The following is a 24,184-nucleotide window of genomic DNA, read 5'->3' on the forward strand; positions in this document are numbered from 1 at the left end:
ACACACACACACACATATATGTTTTTTCTATTAATCTCTCATAAACCTACTGATTCCCATCTGTATTTTTCAAGCCTTTTCTTCTTGCCTCCACCACAACCACTCTTTTTCTCTTAGATCTGGTTGGCCTTGAATGTTTGAGAATCTGGACAGATGCTGGTTCTGCTGGGCATACTTTTAGCAGAGAAAGATGGATAAAGTGATTGAGGCTGTCAGTGTGCAGTAGGAAATTTATGCTTAGACTGGTCTTGGAAAATACAACAGCAACTATTATCTCTGTCTGTGCTCTTCAGTCAGAACTGCCTGACTGAGGACAAATGAATCAGTTTTATGAGGCCCTTTTTCAGACTATGAATGACGATAACCTTATCTTTGTGATTGGTGACTCTAATAGACATGTTGGGCAGAATCCTAAGGGATTCTTTGGCATGTATGGAGGCTATGGATTTGGTCCACGAAATGAGGAAGGAACAAGGTTCTTGGGGGTTTGTGAGGAAAATGACATAACAATCGGCAATACTAATGTCAGGAAGTCATCTGATCACCTATCAATCTAGTGGGCACACAAACCAGATTGATTACATTCTCACCAGGTGGCAAAATCGACAGTTACTTGTAAATGCTAAGTCCTTCCTTGGTGGAGAATGTACTACCCAACATAGGTTAGTTGATAGTAACTCCAGACTTAGTGCAAGAAGGACTCAGAGATGCTAACCAGTCTGGAAAAGGAAGATATGGAAGCTTAAAGATCCATTGAACAGTCAGAGATTCAGAGAAGTCCTAACTGAAACATTTGATGAAGAGTGGGAGACGGACATATAATATAGAAGACAACTGGAACTTCTTACAGGATAGTCTACTGAAGGCTACAAATTAAATCTGTGGCTGGTGCAAAGTTCCAACCAGATTGAGGGTAAGATAGTGGTGAGACAGCTGAGAAAGGAGTTCTTATAGCTGAAACAGTAACAAGTTTAGAAAAGAAATTCCAGGTGTGGAAGCAAAACCTGAAATTAAGGCCTTAAAGTTGACTTACAAAAAAAAAGTGATGCAATGGAATCACTGGAAGGTTAACAGAGAAAGTAGACTTTGGGCAGGGACAATAAACACTGAGAACAAATAGGAAATAGATTTTCTCAAATGTCCAGGAGATATTTGAGAAAATCTGTCTGGTTGTAGAGAGTTTCTGTTTTGACCTAATTAGCATCGGAGGAGGATATTCTGAAAGTATAGTTGCTAGAATACAAACTGGCTGGCGAAAGTTCAGGGACTAAGCTTTATTTCAAGGTAAAATTCAGATTGTATGGTGCTTGTGTATGAACAGTAATGCTATATGAGTGATTTCTGGGCCATGAATGCAGAGGGCATGTGAAGGTTAAAGAGAAATTAGGTTAGCATGCTCTGCTGGATGTGTCACACCTGTGTGTATATACAACAAAGTGTAAATGTGTTAAAAGAAAAATTGGGTATAACTAGCATTAGATGTAATGTGCAAAAGAGAAGACAGTGCTGTTATGGTGATATGATTGCATATGGATGAAGACAACTGCATGAAGTGCCAATTGCTAAATAAGAGTGGTACATGTGAAAGAGAGAGATGCAGTAAGATGTGGGATGTAATGAAGCCTGTCCATCTTGGCAAAAATTAGGCCCTAAAAGGCATAGCTTCAAAAAATATCTCCCACCCCCTTGCCAATCTACACCTGTCAAAATTACTAGCTACTCATCTTTGTAACATCCATCCTTCTGACTAAAGTACTATTGCTCAGCTGCTGTAATCTATATATATAAAAATGAGAATGTCTGTCTGTGTCTGTGTGTGTGTGTGTGTGAATCCCTAAAACTCGAGAACTACGCAACCAATTTCATTCAAATTTTACACATGCCTTACTTAGGGTTCCAGTTGTGTTTTAGTCAAAAAAAATTTTTAACTTCTTGCAGAGTTCGAGCACACGGCAACATAATATCTCCTCCACTATTTAAGTATTACGTGTCAAAAGTAAAACAAAAACACTCATGTCAAATACTTTCACAGAGAGAGAAAGAGAGAGAGAGAGAGAGAGATGTATATGTATACATATACATGTATATGTACACCATTTCGATACTGTAATGATAGATACTTTCAGAGAGAGAGAGAGAGAGAGAGAGAGATGTATATGTATACATATACATGTATATGTACACCATTTCGATACTGTAATGACAGATACTTTCAGAGAGAGAGAGATGTATATGTATACATATAGATGTATATGTACACGTATATGTGTATATATATATATATATATAGAGAGAGATCTATATGCATACATGTATATGTATACATATGTGTAGATGTATATATATATATATATAGATGTACATGTAATATGTACACATATATACACCCATCACATACACATGCACACAAACACACACATTAGTCATTTGTTTTCTTATCCAAAACTACGTCAAAAGTACTGAATGGATCTTTATGAAATTTGGAAATTATATTCTTTGTATAACGGCCATAACTCCCATGAAAATTCATATATTTTTGATTTTGATGAAATTTTAACCCGAACATAACAGATGAGCATTATTTAGAAAATGATGTCACACGTTATCGAGGCTACCATTCTTTCTGGATGTGCAAAAGGGGATGACGTCTTTATTCCAAGAATTCCTCTTACTCCATCAGGAGCAGACATTCCTTTTACATTCAGAAGACTACAATTCCCCCTTCGTGTGACTTTTGCCATGTCCATAAACAAATATCAGGGTCAAACACTGTCTGTAGCTGGTCTTCTCTTGGAAGAGCCCTGCTTCTCACATGGACAACTGTATGTTGGCTGCTCAAGAGTGGGCAGCAAAAAAAACCTATTTGTATATGCTCCACAAGGGAAAACAAGGAACATTGTTTACAATGAGGTGTTATAATCACAACAGCAAGAAAGTATGTACATGATCACCTTCATTTACGAAACTTCATTGACTTTCATATATTTATATTGATATACATATATATATACGTGTGTTTGGGTGCGTGTGTGTATATACATCTCTATATATAAAGATGATGCGTAGTCTAGACGGCGTTTTTAGATTTCATTATTTTCTTTAACCCGGGCAACGCCGGGTATTTCTGCTAGTTATATATATGAGAGCAGAACCACACATATTCTTTCTTCACTTTTATGCTTCTAGTAATCCTTCTTGGAGCCATTTCCCTTGCCACCCATCTTATATTTCCAACATCATCTCTTATCACTATATGTCCACTGAATGCCCATTTCACCCAAACACCCTCTCATCTCTGTCGTCAATGCCCCTTTTTGTAACTCACTATACTGACCTCTGTCTTCCCTACTCATCACCTTACCCCATCTATCCACCCACCTGTCCTCGGTTCTCTGTCCCCTATCTTCTTTCTGTCGACATCCTTGTACTTATCTCCACCATCATTCTCCCTTTCCTGCTTGAGAAGCCATGTATCTCAACAGCAGGGCACCTGTTCCAGTCTCTCTTTCTCACTTTAGCCTTTCTAAACTTGGCACAAAGATACCTTCCCCAATACTGCACTTCCGCTCTGTAAAAGGTAAACATCATAGTAGTCCCAACAACAGAGGGAGAAGCAGCTTGTCAAATTTTACCTTCCCCTCAAAGCAACATAGAGATTTCAATCCAGCAGCCCTTCTGTAAGCTTTGCTGTGTGTGTGTGTGAGTGTGAGTGTGTGTGTGTGTGTGTGTGTGTGTGAGAGTGAGTGAGTGAGTGAGTGAGTGAGTGAGTGAGTGAGTGAGAATGGGGAGAGAACATTGCAAACAATGAATGAAATAAACATGAAATGAAAAAATCGTATAAATAAGAAGGCATTACTACAGATGTATATGCCCCCGAATTTGTTGCCTCATAACATCCAGAAAAATGGATATTTCCTAACAAAATTTTCTACAAATACTGCTTAGATGTTGTGGCTTCAGAGTATATAGGGATTTATGGGGAATAATTTTTTCGAGGGGGTGGAGAGAGGAGTTTTGGGAAATTCACATGATCTGGCTTTGTTCCCTCATAACTTTCAGGAAGATGGGTATCTTTTAATGAAAATTTATACAAATCCCTTTCAAATGGCATAGATTACAATTATAAAGGAATTTGTAGGGAAAATTTTTTCAGTGATTTTCCTTTTTTTTTTAAACCACAGCCTTCAAAAGGATGGGGCAGGTGGGGGGTGCATCTTTGTATGAAAAAGTTTTGTAAACTCTTTTCTTTTTCTATACCCCCTGCATCATCATTCTACTCCAGACTTATTTTGGCCAATTATTTTTGCACTTTAAAACCATATGAAGAGCATTTTTGGTAAAAAAAATTTTTTAAATTGTTAATATTTTCAGAGGGAAAAGTGAGTGATTTAAGGACGATTTGGCTGTTGTTTCTAGCATATCCAAAGACAACCCTCCTTGTTTCTTTATCATTCTCGCATGTATTGATGCTTTTCAATATTTTACTTCCCATAAATACATTTATATTCAATAAAAAAGAAAATTTGAGAAATTATGAATTTTTTGCAACCTCAGTCCCTGCCCGCAATTGTTTCTGTTTAGAAATTAAAATAATGAAGAGCCTGAGAAGGTCATTGCTGGTATTTATCCACAGTGATTAAAAAAAATTGCAGAGATGCACTTGCATAGCAAGTGACTTGATCTGAGATTGTGTGCTAAAACAAAAACAGTTGCAGTGTAGATGTTTATAAGCCATTCAAGAACACACAGAAACCGTTAGTTTCATGGCATTACTTAAATACAGAGGTCCCGATGCATCTACGTAACGATATGAAGGGGAGGTTTAGGGTTAAGGTTAGAGCTAGTTTTAGGGTTAGGTGTCATTGCACGTCCACACTGTGTACATTTAAAATGTTTTGTACGTAACACTTGTATTTAAGCAGTACTGTTAAGCGACCTCTGTATTTAAGTGGTACCAGTTTCATGTCAACATTAAAATTTAATTTCTGTCAAAATGTTTTCTTTGCTTTGAAGCTGTGACCTGTTCACTGACAAAACTTCGCAAAAGTAACCCAGCACACATTTATGCACACATTTATTGCCTTTCATTTATGTGTATGTGTATCTATGTGTGTGCGCGAGTGTGTCACTGTTGAAGTCTCTCGTGCAACTTGTTTGTGTATATATTGGCTTAGTGGTACAGAGTGTTTGGAAACTGTGAAAAAGGTACAAGTTTCAAGGACTTGTCGGTAATTTTTTTTTTCTCTCCTTGTCTTCTAATAGTGATTAACCAACTTTCTAGGCTCTTCTTACAGCTCTGTACTGCATTCTAAAATTGTACAGGTATTTTAACAATTTTCATTCAATAAATAAAAAATTATGTATACATTAATAGAATAATAAGTTATGTATGCATTAATAGAATAAACTGTCGGATTTCCAAATCGCGAATGAAAACTTAAAAGAGAAAGTGAGAGACTTTGCAAATGAGAATGGAATACTCTGCAGTCAATGCAATGAATATTTAAATTTGTGAATTGGACGCAGTGAATGCAATGAATATTTAAATTTGCGAGAAATTGGAGTTAAAAAAATTCAAGAAACTTGAGAAATTGAAATTATAGGAAATTTCTTAGAACATGAATTTATAAAAATATTTCCAGATGGTCAACTTTTTTAATAATTGCTTTCTTTTAGTAACTGTTACATACCTAATTAATAAGCAGCTTTGTCCATTATAATATCGATATATTTTAATATTTTTGCAGGAGTTGATGGGTCTCAGAAAGTCTCATCACTTAATGCTCAGCATCATTCTCTTTTGTCAATCCAGAAAGAAAAAAAAAAAGGCAACATGTTACTGGAAGGATTTGAATTCAGGTCATATATAAATAAGACTAAATTCTGAAATGCATCATGCACACAGCTTTAGTGTATCTGTTATACATTGCTCGGGACCAGAGGCAGAAATAGGGACCAGCTCCTTTGAAATGTTACTTTGTAATAAATTGCTGTCTGTCCAGTAGTAAATGTATCTCTACTTCACTCTATGAAACTAAAGCTAAGTGGTAACGTTCTGGAATCTCTGCCATATTATTAAAATATATTTCTTCTATAAGGATTTTTGAGAAGTAATACTTGAGGTGTCATTTACTGCTAATGCAGTTGTTTGCAGAATAGATTTGAGTTGTATTATAACTGATGAGACATATATCATACAGATAGACCAAGCAGTAGTATCAAAGTAAATTAAGAACTTTCAAATTGGCTTTGTGATCTTTACTAGCTTATTTTTCTTGGATATTTAACTGCTATTGGAAAGACTTGTAAAATGTAAAGTATTATTTAACAGAGAACCAAAATGTCTAAAAATGTTAAAAAAACAAACAATGAACAGAACTTTTTTCCCACTCATACCTTATACAAAAAAAAGCATTTCAATTTCTGTTCATATATTTTTATAACTTCTATCTTTATTTGATATCTTTTATCTTCTACATGTTTGACATTAGACTATGGCCATGCTGGGGCACCATCTTGAAGAATTTTTAGTTGAATAAATCAACCCTGGTACTTAATTTTTTTTTGCTAAGCCTGGTACTTAAGCCATTGGTCTATTTTGCTGAACTACTGAGTTGGAGACGTAAACACACCAACACCAGTTGTCAAGTGGTGGTGGGGGACAAACACACGACAGGCTTCTTTCAGTTTCCATCTACCAAATCCACTTACAAGGCTTTGGTTGGACTGAGACTATTAGAAGACACTTGCCCAAGGTACCACACAATGGCAGTGGAACTGAACCTGGAGCCATGTGGTTGGGAAGCAAGCCTCTTAACACACAACTGCATCTTTTTTATTCATTCTTTTTAATTTTCTCATTTTACATTATTTTTTTCAATTCTGTTTACAATTCCTAATTTCCTTGGGTCAGTCCCTTCTTCCCACTTACAAATGAAACCTCTTGCAGTCTAGTACTGTCAAGTAGATTTGAAGCTATTTTAAAACTGCATGTCTCTTCATTAATATATTCCTGATATTTACTTCAGGAGTTCTGAGTTTGTTATATTTGGTTCCTATTGAGTACTAAAGAATATAAGTTTTAATGATAGATTTCACCAGTTTATTTTAAATGCAATTAACTTTCTAATTAATAATATGTTGAGTAATTAATCTTTAATTCATAATGGATACTTAGGGGCTAAGAAAAACCTATTGACTTTTATCCAGTACATAAAACTTTATAGAAGGAATTACTTAATTGGAGTTTGAGAAATGTTCTGTTAATTCTGTTCATGTCTGTGATGTTTAGTTGTTAAATCAACCTTGCATAATTGTTAAAACATTTTTTTACCTGTGGAATTCATAAGTTGATTCAACTAATTTGTTTTGAAGCTTTTTTATTAAGTGTTGTTTTTCTACTGAATAAATATTGACATAGAACAAAGAGCTGCTGCTTTTTTTTTTTTTTTTTGTAGAAGTTGGATTTTCCCAATTGTATTAGGGATTTGTAAAGAGTAAATTGACTTGTTCCTGATGCTGTAAAGATCTGTGAATCTTCCTCAAATTTTTGGTTTAGACTACATCCATACTTTGGAGGAATATTTCTCGAGGAAATTGAAATGAAATCTGGCAAAAGGAAATGTAACAATGGTTCACCCATGTTCTTCATTCAGTACATAGGCCAACTGTACACTTGTCTCTCCTTCCAGTTTATTCTCTGTTCAGTTCTGCAAAAACTTTCATTGCTAATATTTTTTTTCATTTAGTTTTAAATAATTTAATAGTGCCATTGAATAATCCAGTTTTCTATTTATCAAATATATGCTTCTAGGAAATCAACATTTTCTCAATAAAACACTTGTAAATTGTTACATCATAACTGGTCTACTGAAAGGGCTCTGATTCACTATAGACAAATTTTATTATTGATCTGACCCAAGTCCTACAACACATTCTACTTACAATTGTATGAACAACCATTTATTGATTTTTGCTATTCTTCCATCAAAATTGACCAGTATTTTCTCTCATTCCATTTAAGTTTACATAAGTACTCTGTAAAATAATAATTGTCTTCAGATTCATCTTTTAGATTTAATTCATATTTAGGAATTCAAGTATACTGAAAATTTTGACACTTACCTATCAAATCAACATTAATATTGTATGTCATCATAACAGCAAACTGGCTTGGGTGCTTTACAATTCTGATGGAAAGCATTCCTATAGTCAACATCAGTCTTCTTTCCCGATGTGTTCTTTCCCGATGTGTTCTTTCCCTTAAAATTAGCCTTGTATCTAGTAAAAACAAATTTCCATTTCCTAATAGCCAGTAACAATAAGCAACGCCCACTGGTGCTGGTGTCACATAAAAATCCCCAGTACACTCTAAAGTAGTTGATGTTAGGTAGGGCATTCAGATGTAGAAACCATGCCAGAGCAGATAAATGGAGCCTGGTGTAGCTCTCTGGCTTGCCAGCTCCTGTCAAACCATCCAACCCATACCAGCATGGAAGACAGACATTAAATGACGATGATGAATCTTTATTATATGAGGATCACTCCTGTTATGTTAAAATCCTCCTTTGGTTGAAAACTCTATGTTTAAAATGGTAACTTCTGTGAAAGTTAGGACACCATAAGGCTGACCTTGTTTATGCTGGAAAGAGAGATAGAAATGTAGGTGATGTGTATAGTAAGTTTGTGTTGAAAGATTCTGCACAACTCAGATGCTGTATTTTCAAGATTGTCTTCATATGCGTGCGCACACATGCACACACATTTTCTCTCTCTCTCTCTCTCTCTCTCTCTCTCTCTCTCTCTCTCTCTCTCTCTCTCTCTCTCTCTCTCTCCCCCTCTCCCCCCCCCCTCTCTCTCTCTCTCATCTCAAAGACCATCTCAACTTCTACAAATAACATCTGCATGTCTGACTGTCCACTAATTCCTGTCCTAAAATGGTCACAAATGTGGTTGGAAACTCAGCTTACATTTCGTTCTCTTTGCTTAGCTTAGAAAATGTAAAATATTTCCCATAATAAACTAGTCAGATATGTCATGAAATAACACCAGCAGTTCAACTGATGCACATCTACTTCTGTGTTTGTGTACACACACGTTTGTATGCATGAATAGAGACATATAATATCAATGGAAACTTATGAATTGGCTATAATTTCATTTTCCTTTTTATCTTTTCAGGCTTTTCCTTGTATTTCAACTGGAGTCTATGGTAAGATTAAAAAAAAAATTTTTTTTCCTGCTATTCCTTCTGTGTCAGTATATATTTTAAGAATCAGGGAAGGAAAGGCAGAAGCCATGACCATTGATAGGGATTTTGATACTGGAGGTTGGTATGAAAGACATTATCATCAGGCAAGAGTGTTAACCCAAATATTTGTGAGAGAGTGGACACTGCTAAAATCAGCCAAGAGTTGCAGGTGAGATTAGATTTCTCACTGATGGATTTCCACACAGTTTTTCTTTGTCATGGTTTTGGTTGACTCTTGGCTATGATAGAATATGTCCTAAGTGCCATGCAATGGTATCAAACCTAAAACCATGTATTTGTGTGGTGATTTACTTGCACAGCCATTCCTTTATGGAATGGCAATTACGTGAAAGCTGATAAACCAAACCTGATGTCACATTTCATCATACAGCAACAGATGGAACTAGTCAGGTGCATAGAGACATATCTAGCCTTTCTGTAAAGATTTTTGGCTTAAAGTCCATGTATTAGATTTTCACAACATAACCGATGATCTACAAAAATAAAAATTCCAAATCTGTTTAGCTTTTTAACCATTCATTATTATACTTGAGGTTGCAAACTGGCAAAATTGTTAAAGCATCAGACAAAATGCCATGTCGTATTTGTTCCAGCTTTTTATGTCCTGAGTTCAAATCCTGCTGAGGTCAATTTTGTCTTCCAATCCTCTGAGGTTGGTAAAGTAAAGTACCAATCAAGTACTGAGATCAATGGTATCAACTAAGTCTCTCCTCTCAAAAATTGTTATGCCTAAATTAGAAACCATTATTGTGGTTTTAGTTCCAAGACTGGGTGGGGATGGTGCATTGTGTTCTTGAGCAAGACATTTTATTCCACATTGCTCTGCAATCACTTCGACACCTGATGCGTAGTACACTGCGCACCTGTTCAGGCAATGTCAATTTGATTGAGAAAGTGAGCTAATGTGCAGCACAAACATTTGATCACTATAAACAAATTATTTGTGCAGGTCATTTAGAAAAAGCTAAACACTCATATGTTGCCTTTGACAAAAGGATACATCATTATTATTATTATTATTATCAAGGTAGTAAGGCAGCAAGCTGGCAGAATCGTTAGCACGCTGGAGGAAATGCTTAGCAGTATTTCGCCCATCGCTACGTTTTGAGTCGAAATTTCAGTGGTCGACTTTGCCATTCATCCTTCAGGGTTGATAAATTAAGTATCAGTCAAGTGCTGGGGTCGATGTAATCAATTATCCTCCTCCCCACAAATTCTAGGCCTTGTGCCTATAGCAAAAAGGATTATTATTAAGGTAGTGGATTAGCAGAATCATTAGAACATCAGACAAAATGTCTTTCTAGTATTTGTTCTGGCTCCTCCAAATCCTCTTGTGATTAATTTTGCCTTTCATCCTTTTGGGGTTGATAAAATAAAGACCCAGTCAAATTGCTGGACCTCTACATAAATTAGAGACAAATTATTATTAGTAAAACATTATTATTGGAGAAAATATTATTCTTTAGAGTGCTGACTTAGTGGAGCATCAGACAAAATATTTTGTATTCTGTTCAATACTTTCATCCTTCTGTGAAATACTGGGGAGTTGATATAGTTGACAGTTACATCCCTTGTGTTGTGAGGTGGGAACTAGTAACCTTCTGTCAATTTTTTATCTTCTACTTGTTTCAGTCATTTGACTGACTATGTGTTGGGTTTTTTAGTTGAACAAATGGACCCCAGGATTTTTTTTCATATTCTATTGGTCACTTTTGTCAAACTGCTAAGTTACAGTGATGTAAACACATCAACAGCAGTTGTCAATCGTTGGTAGGGGACAAACACGCGCACGCACATACACACACACAATGGGGTTTCTTTCAGTTTCTGTCTGCCAAATTCACTCACAAGGACTGAAACTGGAATCATGTGGTTGGAGAGCAAGCCTCTTCCCACACAGCCATGCCTGCATTAAATAGTTCATCATCATCATCGTTTAACGTCCGCTTTCCATGCTAGCATGGGTTGGACGATTTGACTGAGGACTGGTGAAACCGGATGGCAACACCAGGCTCCAATCTAAATTTGGCAGAGTTTCTACAGCTGGATGCCCTTCCTAACGCCAACCACTCAGAGAGTGTAGTAGGTGCTTTTACGTGTCACCTGCTAGAATTAAGAATTCTTTGTAGAGATTCAATGTTCTTTTTCAATTATTTTCTTCCCTTGAAAAGTAACTGTACCTTGTCAGATTCCCCATAGTGTACCCTGACAAACCACACACCGGCACCCTGTTAAACCACAGATATTTTTGTCTTTTATATTTCATTGGTTCCCCTCAGTAGGTTGAGGTCATTCCTTCCATTGTTGATTACATTACCCCTCCCCACTACTTGGATTAACTTTGGAAGAAGTGGACCATGGTAGAATCTGAACTTAAAAAAGAATTACAATAATAAAATATTACAGGTTATTATGTTTAACATTGTAATAATTTTACCATCCATCACCATACTGTTCTGCCAACTCTATTTCCTAACCACCTTGTATTATAAATATTCATCTCCTAGAAGTCTAACAAATAGAGCTAACTACTTAATATAATCTGGGTAATTGTCAGCAATTAAATATTGATTGACTTCAAGAATGTGTTGTCATCATCATCATCATCATCATCATCGTTTAACGTCCGCTTTCCATGCTAGCATGGGTTGGACGATTTGACTGAGGACTGGTGAAACCGGATGGCAACACCAGGCTCCAATCTAATTTGGCAGAGTTTCTACAGCTGGATGCCCTTCCTAACGCCAACCACTCAGAGAGTGTAGTAGGTGCTTTTACGTGTCACCCGCACGAAAACGGCCACGCTCGAAATGGTGTCTTTTATGTGCCACCCGCACAAGCCAGTCCAGGGGCACTGGCAACGATCTCACTCGAAAATCCTACGGGAGCCAGTCAGGCGGTACTGGCAGAGGATATCTTTTCTTCTAGGAAGACATACAAACAAGAATGGCTCTGTGTTTGTTTTCTTGAGCTTTTAGAAAGAATTCCAACTCGGCACCACAAGTTTACATACTTCACCACCCCACTCATACATCATACAGCCACATACCCAACCAGACATACACCACCCACAACATGCCTACCTTCATTCATACATTGCACTCTCTCCACAGCCCCCTCCCCATCTCTGTTTCAATGTACACTGATGAACTGTATTATTATTATTAATAATATTATCATTAAGGCAGCGAGCTGGCAGAATCATTAGCATGTCAGGCAAAATGCTTTGCGACATTTTGTCCAACCATATGTTCTGAGTTCAAATTCCACCAACGTTAACTTTGCCATTCATCCTTTTGTGGTTGATAAATTAAGTACCAGTGAAACACTGAGGGTCAGTGTAATTGAGTAGTCCCCTCCCACCAAATTTCAGGCCTTGTAACTTTAGTAGAAAGGATTATTATTATTGGCAAGCTGGCAGAATCATTAGCATGTTGGGCAAAATGCTTAGCAGCATTTCACCTGTCTTCGTGTTCTGAGTTTAAATTTCACTGTGGTTGATTTTGCCTTTCATCCTTTCAGGGGTGATGAAATGAGTACCAGTTATGCACTAGGATCAATGTAATCGATTATCCCCTCCACCAAATTTCAGGCCTTGTGCCTATTGTAGAAAGGATTATTATTATTATATCTACTTTTATCTAGATGGGATGGACCAAACTACAAATATTTTCATTCTCTCAGTAATCACTTTATAAAACTATTTAGCTAATAACCTCATATTTTGTAGTTTGTCACATGCACCTGATACTCTGCACTTTTGTCCACATCTAACCATTTGCAGGTTGATACTCCCAAGTGGTAGCCATACACATGCTGACATTCCATTTTCAGCCACATATATGCCAATACTCCCTAATGTTAGTGATACACATTCTGACACTCCCTCTCTTAGTCACATAAATGCTGATACTTCATGATATTAACCCCATACAGGTCGATGCTCTCTTTTGTTAAATATACACACACTAATACTCTCTTCTTTAAGTAACATATATGTTGATACTCTCTTGAGTCAGCTAGTTGTCACTCTCTTTATTCATTTCAAATTATTGTCTCCATCCAGGTTATCCCAATGATAAAGCAGCAGAAGTTTCCTTACAAACAGTACGGAAGTGGATGGAATCCAATCATGAAAAGGTAAATATATCTTGGATTGTTCTAGATGTTTGAGGTTATAATCTGTCTATGATTACATATCCATGTTCTTTCTTAAGGTAGTAGGGTTTGATTTGAAAGTAGATTTGGCTTTTATTTCCAACATGTCCAGTAAGGGTAGAAACTTGGTTTTGGTGTTTGTGCCAGTGTCTTTTCTATTACTGAAAGGACAGTGTGTTTTAAATGAAGTCAGCATAGCAGAACCACTGTCCTCCTCGAGGTTATTCCTACAGGAGGATTTGAACTGGCCACTCATTAGTTTCACTGCTAACAGCAGTGATTTGTTACTATTCTGCTCTACCTATTTACAGCTAAACAAATGTTTGTGAATTAAATGTGTTGGTTACAGGTACTATGTGGTATGAATTTGACAGACAACTTGTGGCATGTTTGTTTTAAAAATATATGAAGCCACTACTGCTGTTTCTAACATGACATATGTACAGTTGTGTATGTTACACACCCAATTTTTAGGTATGGATGGTGAGTTTGCATGTCTGCAAGATATTGGGGAATACATTTCTATATTTGAGAGATGAGGAATTATTTACATTTGACAGATATTTGTCCTCATCTTGTTTGTTGTTAATACATTTCAGCTGATAAACTCTCCAGCCTTCGTCAGGTGTCTTGGGGAAATTTCGAACCTGGGTTCTCATTCCTAAGGTATTTTTTGATATTATTATTATTATTCAGGTCACCGCCTGGAATCGAACTCAGAATCTTGGGGATAGTAGCCCATGCTCTTAACCACTACACCATATGCCTGATGGCAATTATGGAGTGTGTTTTAAATGAAGTCAGCATAGCAGAACCACTGTCCTCCTCGAGGCTATAGCTACAGGAAGATTTGAACTGGCTACTCATTAGTTTCACTGCTAACAGCAATGATTTGTTACTATTCTGCTCTACCTATTTACAGCCCTCAAAATAAGGGTAGAGGAACATCGCAAAGCTATGACATGAGGAGATATTGATAAATCGGGTATAACTGATCATGTATGGAAAAACGGAGACTACCTCCCCCTGTGGGATGAAGTTAAACTAACAGACAGAGAACACCACTGGAAAATACGAAAACTAAAAGAAGTAGCACATATGCTAGGACATAATAACCTCCTAAGCAGACCGAGTGCAGATATGAGTAGCATAGGAGAACTGGTATTAAGGAAGGGTAGGAAAATATTAGATTTATAAGCCCTAAAATTCACTCCATAATTGTCCATGGGCATATGGCATAGTGGTTAAGAGCGCGGGCTACTAACCCCAAGATTCCGAGTTCAATTTCAGGCAACGACTTGAATAATAATAATAATATTGAAAAATACCATAGGAATGCGAACCTGGGTTGAAAATTTCCCCAAAACACTTGATGAAGGCTCGAGCGTATATCAGCCGAAACATTGTGTTAACAACAAACAAGATGAGGACAAATATCCATCAAATGTAAATAAGATATTGGGGAATACCACAACACAGAAAAGTGTGGGTACATAAGATGACACCTTCACAGATTGCAAGTGTCAGTGATCCAAATCTAAATGGATAAACTGAACCACAAGATCTATGACTAAGGTGCTTCATCATTACATTTATTTGAACACTGCAATACTGATACGCAGCTACACTATTTCCCTCTCTGTCCTGCACTTTATTTCTCAAGAACTGTGTTCATAATCCACAATTTAATTCCTCATGATCCATGTTAACTCTAGATCCAAATCCATCCTATGGCAGACATTCTCTTTTCCTTCGCATTTTTATGGTTAATGTTGAAGAATAATGTCCAGTTATTTGTAAAAAGTTAAACTTGAAACTAGATGACAACTGTTATTATTTTAACCGTTAGTGGCGTAGTGTGTCACTGATTACTTTCTCATCCGTATTTAGGTTGACCGAGTTATTTTCTGTATTTTCCTGCCCAAAGATGTAGACATTTACAGAGAGAAGATGCAGAAATATTTTCCCTTAAATGAGAGAAGTAAGTTGTTTATTGTTGATTTTTAGCCTAAAAGAAACAAAAAGATTTTTGTTTTATAATGTCATCAATGACATCAATCTTACCAGTCCTGGTACTCTCTCCTTCCCTCATCCTCCTTTACAGCTTCCATGAGAAACCATTTGTATGAAACTCAATAACAGTTGCTATAGCAAAATGAGGGAATGCCTCATCTAATTGGTCATTCTGCTAGAAATAATAGCCAAATAGCACTGTATTCTTTCAAAAAAGTAGGAAAACAGTGGATGGTCATGCGTAGTTTTATTGTATAACTGGCCAACCATGGTTGACTTTGGGTCAAACAACGATTACTAAAATAACATATCTGGCAAAAAACATCAAATTCACTTCATAAATTGGTGTGGTTAATGAGAGTGTCTGGTGGTGGTACTGGGTGAGTGGAGGTTTTTGGTGGCGATACTAGTTGGTGGTGGGAGATGTCTAGTGGTAACATTGAGTTGGTTGCATCTGATGAAAATGTTGCTTGTAACAGTGTCTGGTAACAATATTGAGTGGGGTGATGTCATTTAGCCCCAGATCTGCTGTAATTATGAGAATCCTATTTATTTTTTATTTTTTCAGACATTGTATGTCTTGGACCACCTTATTTGTATACTTTATAGTGGAGGCGCAATGGCCCAGTGGTTAGGGCAGCGGACTCACGTTCATAGGATCGTGGTTTCGATTCCTAGACCAGGCGTTGTGAGTGTTTATTGAACGAAAACGCCTAAAAAGCTCCACAATGCTCCGGCAGGGGATGGTGGCGAACCCTGCTGTACTCTTTCACCACAACTTTCTCTCACTCTTACTTCCTGTTTCTGTTGTGCCTATAATTCAAAGGGTCAGTCTTTTCACACTGTGTCACGTTGAATATCCCCGAGAACTACGTTAAGAGTACACGTGTCTGTGGAATGCTCAGCCACTTGTACGTTAATTTCACAAGCAGGCTGTTCCGTTGATCGAATCAACTGGAACCCTCGACGTCGTAATCGACGGAGTGCCAACAACAACAACAGTTGTTAGATGATAAAATGGGAGTTGAAAAAGAAAAGGCTGCTATTTCTAGTATGATTGTTTAGAAGTTTTGGTAAAGGATGGTGCTGGTAATAATCAGAATAAAATTTTTCAGCTTATTTATAGATAGAGCCTCCATTTCGGGTTAAAAGTCTCCCAAAATATAAACAACTTCTCACAGACATTTAGCATTGACTCACACACTTGCACAGATACATGTGATGTAGTCCATGATTGACCAGTATCTCTTAATGACCAATTTCATACCTTGTTCACTGCTGACATAGAAGTGTTGATGTTTTAAACACCCATCACCCACATCCTTGCTCATGTAAACTCACTGTCTTACCCACTCATGCCTTTCATCTCCACACTGCAAAACATTAGCCAATGTCTTACTCTCATATCCCCCTAGCTTCACATTCTCACTCCTACCTTTACTTTCTCCCCCTACTCTCATTTTCCTCTCCTACTCTTACTTTTCCTCCTATCCTCACTTCCCCCTTCTGCCTTCACTTTCTCTCTCTTCCCCACTTATTCAAACAGTAGTAATTATATTGGTCTCAGGTTTTGGCTCAAGGCCAGCAATTTTGGGCAGGGTGTAAGTCTATTACAGCAACCCCAGTGTTCCACTGGTACTTATTTTATTGACCCTAAAAGGCAAAGTTGACCTTATGGTGGAATTTGAACTCAGCATGTAAAAACAGATGAAATGTCGCTAATCATTTTGTCCAGCACTGTAATAATTCTGCCAGCTTTCCACCTTACAACTGTTGTAACTATATTAACTAAAAGTTTTGATTTTTGTTTAAAAATGTTATCAATTTTCCATGGAGAAAAATAATGGATCATATAACTATGAAGTCCATTCCTTTTTGGGGAATATCAGTTTTTATAGAAGTAAATTTGATGTGGGACAATGAATTTTGTTCATGAATCAACAGCTAAGTTCTTATTATTTAAATGTGACTTACTCACTGAATCTAGGATTTCCCCACTTCTTTCAACATCTTTTGCCAGGGCCACATATAATTTCATTTCAGTTTCAACCAGTCTACCCTTCTCATTGCAAAATACTTACGCGATAAATTTGCCGATTAAAATGTATATGTGTATTAATTTAGAATTGATATTTAATAATAACAATAACTGGACCCGTGAAAAATTCACAGCAAACATTAAAAGTGTAAGCATCTGTGAACAGTGTACTTGTGCCATAAGAAATGTTTGTATATTATGACTGTCTGAGTTCAAATTCTGCCGAGGTTGACTTTACCTTTGGTCCTTTGGGGCTCGACACATTAAGTACTAGTTGCGTACTGGGGTTGATTTAATCAACTGGCCCCTTTCCAACAAAAATTTCAAGCCTAGAAAAGTATATTGTGACAGTCACAGAATATAGAAAATATAGAAATATCTCAGTTACACAAACGTTAACAGAATTACTATTTAACCTTAAAATACATCGTACATATTCAAAGAACCTTCTTGGTTTCGTGGTACGGAACATTTTTCTGGTATTCTTTTACTTGTTTCAGTCATCTGACGGTAGCCATGCTAGAGCACAACCCTTTAGTCGAAGACTTATTCCTTGTAAGCCTGGTGCTTATTCTATCAGTCTCTTCTGCTGAACAGCTAAATTACAGAGACGCAAACGCACCAACATCGGTGTGAAGCAATGGTGGTGGTGGGACAAACGCAGACACAGACACACACATACATAATACATGCATGCATGGATGCATGATGGGCTTGGAGGTAATGGTGATGCAGGCTGGTGCAATTTTGTGGTTTGCTGGTATGGCGAGAGAGATCCAGCACACAATCATATACATACAAGCATACACATTCATACACATGCCTAGAGAGAGAGGCAGGCAGACAGACAGTAAGTGTCAGTCTACAATAAAGTTTTCACCTCTCTCTCTCTCTCTCTCTCTCTTTCTCTCTCTCTCTCTCTCTCTCTCTCTCTCTCTCTCTCTCTCTCTCTTCCTACCTGTTGCTTTGCCACTGACTGGAATTGTTTTAGTTGTCTTCAAAAGTGAAATTGACATCCAATATTTGCTGTGTGTAAGTATCTATTGTCTCTCTCACTCTCTCTTTCTCTTTCACTTCCTTTCTCTCCTGCTTTTGATTTAACAATGTGTAGCTCTGTGGTGTGTAAACTTAGTTTGCACAAGGTCTGTCATATATTTAAATTAGCTTCCCTAATGTCCTTCCATTTCTTCACTGCCATTCAGGAACCAACAGCTCAATTGTTCTTGAATCAACAGCTAATTTTTTTTATTGTTATTCAAATGTGACTTAATTAATGAATCTAGGATTACCCCCACCTTCTTTTTTTTTCAACATCTTTTGCCAAAGCCACATATAATTTCCTTTCAATTTCAGCCAGTCTTCCTTTCTCATTGCAAAATGCTTATGCGATAAATTTGCCGATTAAAATCATCATCATCATTGTTTAACGTCCGCTTTCCATGCTAGCATGGGTTGGACGATTTGACTGAGGACTGGTGAACCAGATGGCTACACCAGGCTCCAATCTGATTTGGCAGAGTTTCTACAGCTGGATACCCTTCCTAATGCCAACCACTCGGAGAGTGTAGTAAGTGCTTTTACGTGCCACCTGCACGAAGGCCAGTCAGGAGGTACTGGCAACAGCCATGCTCAAATGGTGTATTTTACGTGCCATCTACACAGGAGCCAGTCCAGTGGTACTGGCAACGAACTCGCTTGAATGTCTTTTCACGTGCCACTGGCACAAGTGCCCGGGAGGCGACGTTGGTAACAATCACGCTCAAATGGTGCTATTTACGTGCCCCTGGCACGGAAGACAGTCAGCTGGTGCTCTGGCAACGATCACGCTCGGACGGTGCCATCACGATTTCGCTTTCCCCTACAGGTCTTCGCAAGCCGAGTTTAGTGTTCAATGAAAGAGACGTTAGCATGAGTGCCAGTCTACAAATTTAGTTCGATTTCGATTTCACTTGCCTCAACAGGTCTTCGCAAGTGGAGTTTAGTGTCCAATGAAGGAATGTTACGCGTAAGTGGGCTGGCTACATCCCTGGCAGAGGCCTTGGATTTTGGTCTCACTTGGCTTGCCGGGTCTTCTCACACACAGCATATTTCCAAAGGTCTCGGTCAGAAGTCATTGCCTCAGTGAGGCCTAATGTTCGGAGGGTGTGCTTCACTACCTCATCCCAGGTCTTCCTGGGCCTGCCTCTTCCACAGGTTCCCTCAACCGCTAGGGTGTGGCACTTTTTCACACAGCTATCCTCATCCATTCTCGCCACATGTCCATACCAGCGCAATCGTCTCTCTTACACACCACAACTGATGCTTCTTAGGTTCAACTTTTCTCTCAAGATACTTACACTCTGTCGGGTATGTACACTGACATTACTCATCCATCGAGCATACTGGCTTCATTCCTTGTGAGCTTACGCATGTCCTCAGCAGTCACGGCCCATGTTTCACTGCCATGTAGCATGGCTGTTCGTACACATGTGTCATACAGTCTGCCTTTTACTCTGAGTGAGAGGCCCTTTGTCGCCAGCAGAGGTAAGAGCTCTCTGAACTTTGCCCAGGCTATTCTTATTCTAGCAGCTACACTTTCAGCGCACCCTCCCCCACTACTAACTTGGTCACCCAGATATCGGAAGCTATCCACTACGTTCAGTTTTTCTCCCTGGAATGTGACAGAAGTTGTTTTCTACACATTTTCAGTGTTTATTGCACCTGAACATCTGCCACATACAAAAACTAACTTCCTAGTTAATCTTCCTTTGATATTGCTGCACCTCTTATGTGTCCATAGCTTGCACTAGGTACATCTTATAGAGTTTCTACCTACACCTTTTCTACAGATCGAGCAGAGCCATCTACCTGAAGGGGTTTGTGTTTTTTCTACCTTCCTACTTATTAGGACTTTGGTTTTAGCTAGGTTGACTCTAAGGCCCATCGATTCTTGTTCCTGCTTCCACCCCTGAAACTTCTCTTCTAGTTCTGATAGTGACTCAGCAATTAGTGCAAGGTCATCAGCATAGAGGAGCTCCCAGGGGCATCCTGTCTTGAATTCCTCTGTTATTGCCTGGAGGACTATGATAAATAGGAGGGGACTGAGGACTGAACCTTGGTGGACTCCTACCTCTACCCGGACATCTTCACTGTACTTGTTGCCAACCTTCACCGTATTGACAGCGTCTCTGTACATGGCTCGCACAGCTTTCACTAACCATTCTTCTATCTCTAGTTTCCTCATTGACCACCAGATAAGGGATCGGGGGACCCTGTCAAAGGCTTTCTCCATGTCAGCGAAAGCCAGGTACAGAGGTTTATCCTTGGCTTGGTATTTCTCCTGCAGCTGTCTTACCAGAAATATAGCATCAGTGGTGCTTTTCCCTGGCACAAACCCAAACTGCATCTCATCTAAATTGACTCTCTCCCTAATTAGTTGGGCTATGACCCTCTCCGTGACTTTCATTACCTGATCTAACAACTTGATACCTCTGTAATTATTTGTATCTAAAGCGTCACCTTTACCTTTGTAACAGTTGACTATGGTGCTGCTACACCAGTCATTGGGTATGACTCCTTCATGTATCACCTGGTTAGGAATACGAGTGACTAGGCTATAGATGACACTACCAGATATTTTGAGCATCTCTGCAGTGATTCCTGATGGGCCGAGGGCCTTCCCTGTCTTCATATTCTTAATTGCTTTATCTACCATGGTACTGTCAACTTGGATAGCTTGTCCCTCTGTTGGGTCGACATTCAGCAGACTCTCTTTCTCCCATTCATTCTCTTTATTGAGCAACCTTTCATTGTGGTGTCTCCAAACCTCTCTCTTTGCAGCCTCGTTTAGTGCAAGCGTACCATCATCCATGCGAACACATTTCTCTCCTATGACATCACAATTCTCTCTCACACACTGTCTTACAACACGAAATACCTCAAGTCTTTGGTCCTCACGGCGCAGAACATTGGCAAATTTTTTCTTACCTGCTTCCCCTCTGGCTAAATAAACCTGTCTCCTAGCTTCCCTTCTAGCAGTCTGATACAATTTCCTGCTACCTCCATTCTTCCAGTCCTTCCAAGCCTGTTTTTTTTTTGTCTAATAGCCCTGTCAACCACATTGTTCCACCACCACGTTACTTTGGGTCGAGACAAAATGTACATGTGTATTAATTTAATGTTGATATTTAATAATGATGATGATGATGATAATAATAATAGCTAAATAATAGGTAAATACTTAGCACGTCTAGCTATGTGGTGTGTAAACTTAGTCTGTACAAGGTCTGTGCCCAGTGTCCATTTTGGACACCTTTTATGCCCACCTACCCTTGCAGACCACCATTTAACTTTTTCACCTGGCAACTCATATTTTCCTTCTGTGCTGTGTGTGTGAATACATATTTTGATTATACCCTTATATCCTCATGCAGGCACCCAGATGAGTGTTGTATACAGTTCAAAGTACCTCATATAAATATTTAGTCATATAATACTTGAACTGTCCTATGTAACCACCCTATTCCTCTCTTCCAGGTCAAAACTACATTCTCTCTTCTCATACCCACTTCATCTTTTGTTGACTCTTGCTCTGAATATTGTATAGAATGGGGGAAACTGTGATTCATTTTAATTTACTGAATAAACTATGAACCAAAGCTCTATGGCAAGCATTTGCACAGATCTTCTTTTCAGGTGATGACAAAATTTCCACAACTACCTTCCTGCCACCATTCCTAAATACTCAATCTCAGGACCACTACCATCAATACTGGCGCAATGAAAGGAAGATTCCTCATGGGCAAGAGACAAAGATTCAAATTCTTCTGAGTTAGCATGAGGGATGGAGTGGGTGGTGTAGGCAGAAAAGTGGGTAGATAAGGTAACTGAAGTAGTCAGAGTATGTCATAGGGTAATTAAGATGAGTCTTATAAATAAATTAACAGTTACATTTATCTCTGAAGTGGTTGGCACTTGGAAGGGCATCTAGCTGTAAAAGCCTTGCCAAAACTGACCTCGCCTGTGCTTGTGCCACGTAAAAAGCAGTAAGTCCTCTCTGCTGGGTGGTTGGTTTTTAGGAAGGGTTTCTGTCTGGTTGGCTCCTGTCAAACCGTGCCTGCATGGAAGGCAGACATTAAACAACAATGATGATGATGATTGATTATGAAGATGGTTTTTAGTGTTAAGTGATGGCATAGATGATATAAATGTTGCTGTTCTACCATTCAGGAGATTTATTAGCACCAGACATAAAAATTCTGGACAAAATTGAGCTGTTATCAGTATAAAATGTTGACAAAAATTTAATTCAAACCAATTATTTAGAATTTTGTTCTACTGATTTTTGTTGAGTATTTTAGTGAATTGCAGAGGATTTGGCCTGTAGCCATCAGAAATGACAACAGTTTCAGTTATATTCTTTAGCAGAATTTATTTCCTTATAGTTTGACTTTTTATTTTTATTTTATTTTCCAATGGGTTCAGTTTGTTTTATGTGAAACTTTGCTTCTATGACTGTTTAGGAAAATATCACTGTGATATACAAAAATATTACCCTTAAACAATAATTAGTTCACAATAGTCATTATATACATTCATTATTAATTATTATTATCAATAATAAAGTAAGTGAGCTGACAGAATTGTCAGCATGTCAGACTAAATGCTTGGTGACATTTCTTCTAGCTCTTTATGTTCTGAGTTAAAATTCAACTGAGGTCAACTTTGCCTTTCATCTTTTTGGGCTTGATGAAATTGGAGCACTAGGGTCAATGTAAATTGATGAGCCTGTTCTCTCAGAATTTCAGGCCTTGTGCCTGTAGCAGAAGGAATTATTATTACTTGGTTGTTGAGTGGATTGTTAAGGCATCAGATGAAATACCTTTTGGTATTTTTATGTTCTGATTTCAAATCCTGACTTGGTCAGCTTTCATCTTTCTGGTATTAGCACTCGAGTACTGGGATCACTATAATTGACATTGACTGTTCACTTTACCAAATTTCTGGCCTTGTGTCAGAAATAATTATTTTGTGGTCATAATATAGGTAATGTTATATATATATATATATAATATATATATATATATATATATATATATATATATATATATATATATATATATATATATATATATATGTGTGTGTGTGTGTATTACATTACCATAGTCATTCCATACACGCATGGAATAGACATTTAAATGACATGATGATATATCATTAACCAGTGCTATGATAAAATACAGCTTTTGATACTGTAGACTGATTGGTGACAGAAAGGGTAACCAGCTGTAAAGGCCATATAAAAAATACTTGACATACAAATATTAACATTTATCTTTGTTGTGTGTGCCTCAACAATTATTATGGTTGTGTGCTGGAATAATTCCTCCAACCTGTGCTAACATGGAAAAATGGATGTATGGTATGTATCAGTCTTTGTTGTACATTGATGACCTACTCATGGATACTCTACATCACTGTAAGGCCCTGATACCAAATACATATATATATATATATATATATATATATATATAAAATTAATAATATCGAAGGGAAATAGAAATATTAGAAATGTTTACTACCAGTAGCCTAGCGTGTAAAAATTTAGTCCAAAGACTAAACACATGAAAGAACAGCTAAGTTCCACAACCTCTATTAGAGATAAAATTTTGAAAGGAATGAAATGAAAATAAAAGCATTTACCATCTAGTTTCCTGGACCAATTG

The 24,184-nt window shown here is 37.7% G+C and overlaps 1 protein-coding gene across 4 annotated transcripts in view; it reads left to right on the top strand.

Moving 5' to 3' along the window:
* LOC106868367 (ADP-ribose glycohydrolase MACROD1) overlaps nt 1-24,184 on the top strand; it is a 77,275-nt gene that overhangs the window by 44,309 nt on the left and 8,782 nt on the right. For 3 of the 4 annotated variants that reach the window (XM_014913587.3, XM_052971675.2, XM_014913586.3), the window contains 3 exons: nt 9,181-9,211; nt 13,338-13,411; nt 15,320-15,410. In XM_014913587.3, coding sequence (XP_014769073.1) covers nt 9,181-9,211; nt 13,338-13,411; nt 15,320-15,410 — 196 coding nt within the window. The remainder of the gene's footprint in view (nt 1-9,180; nt 9,212-13,337; nt 13,412-15,319; nt 15,411-24,184) is intronic. The other variant, XM_089359776.1, reaches the window with a different exon arrangement.

The sequence above is a fragment of the Octopus bimaculoides genome, chromosome 11 (assembly GCF_046866305.1).
Source record: "Octopus bimaculoides isolate indiv1 chromosome 11, ASM4686630v1, whole genome shotgun sequence".
Lineage (NCBI taxonomy): Eukaryota > Metazoa > Mollusca > Cephalopoda > Octopoda > Octopodidae > Octopus > Octopus bimaculoides.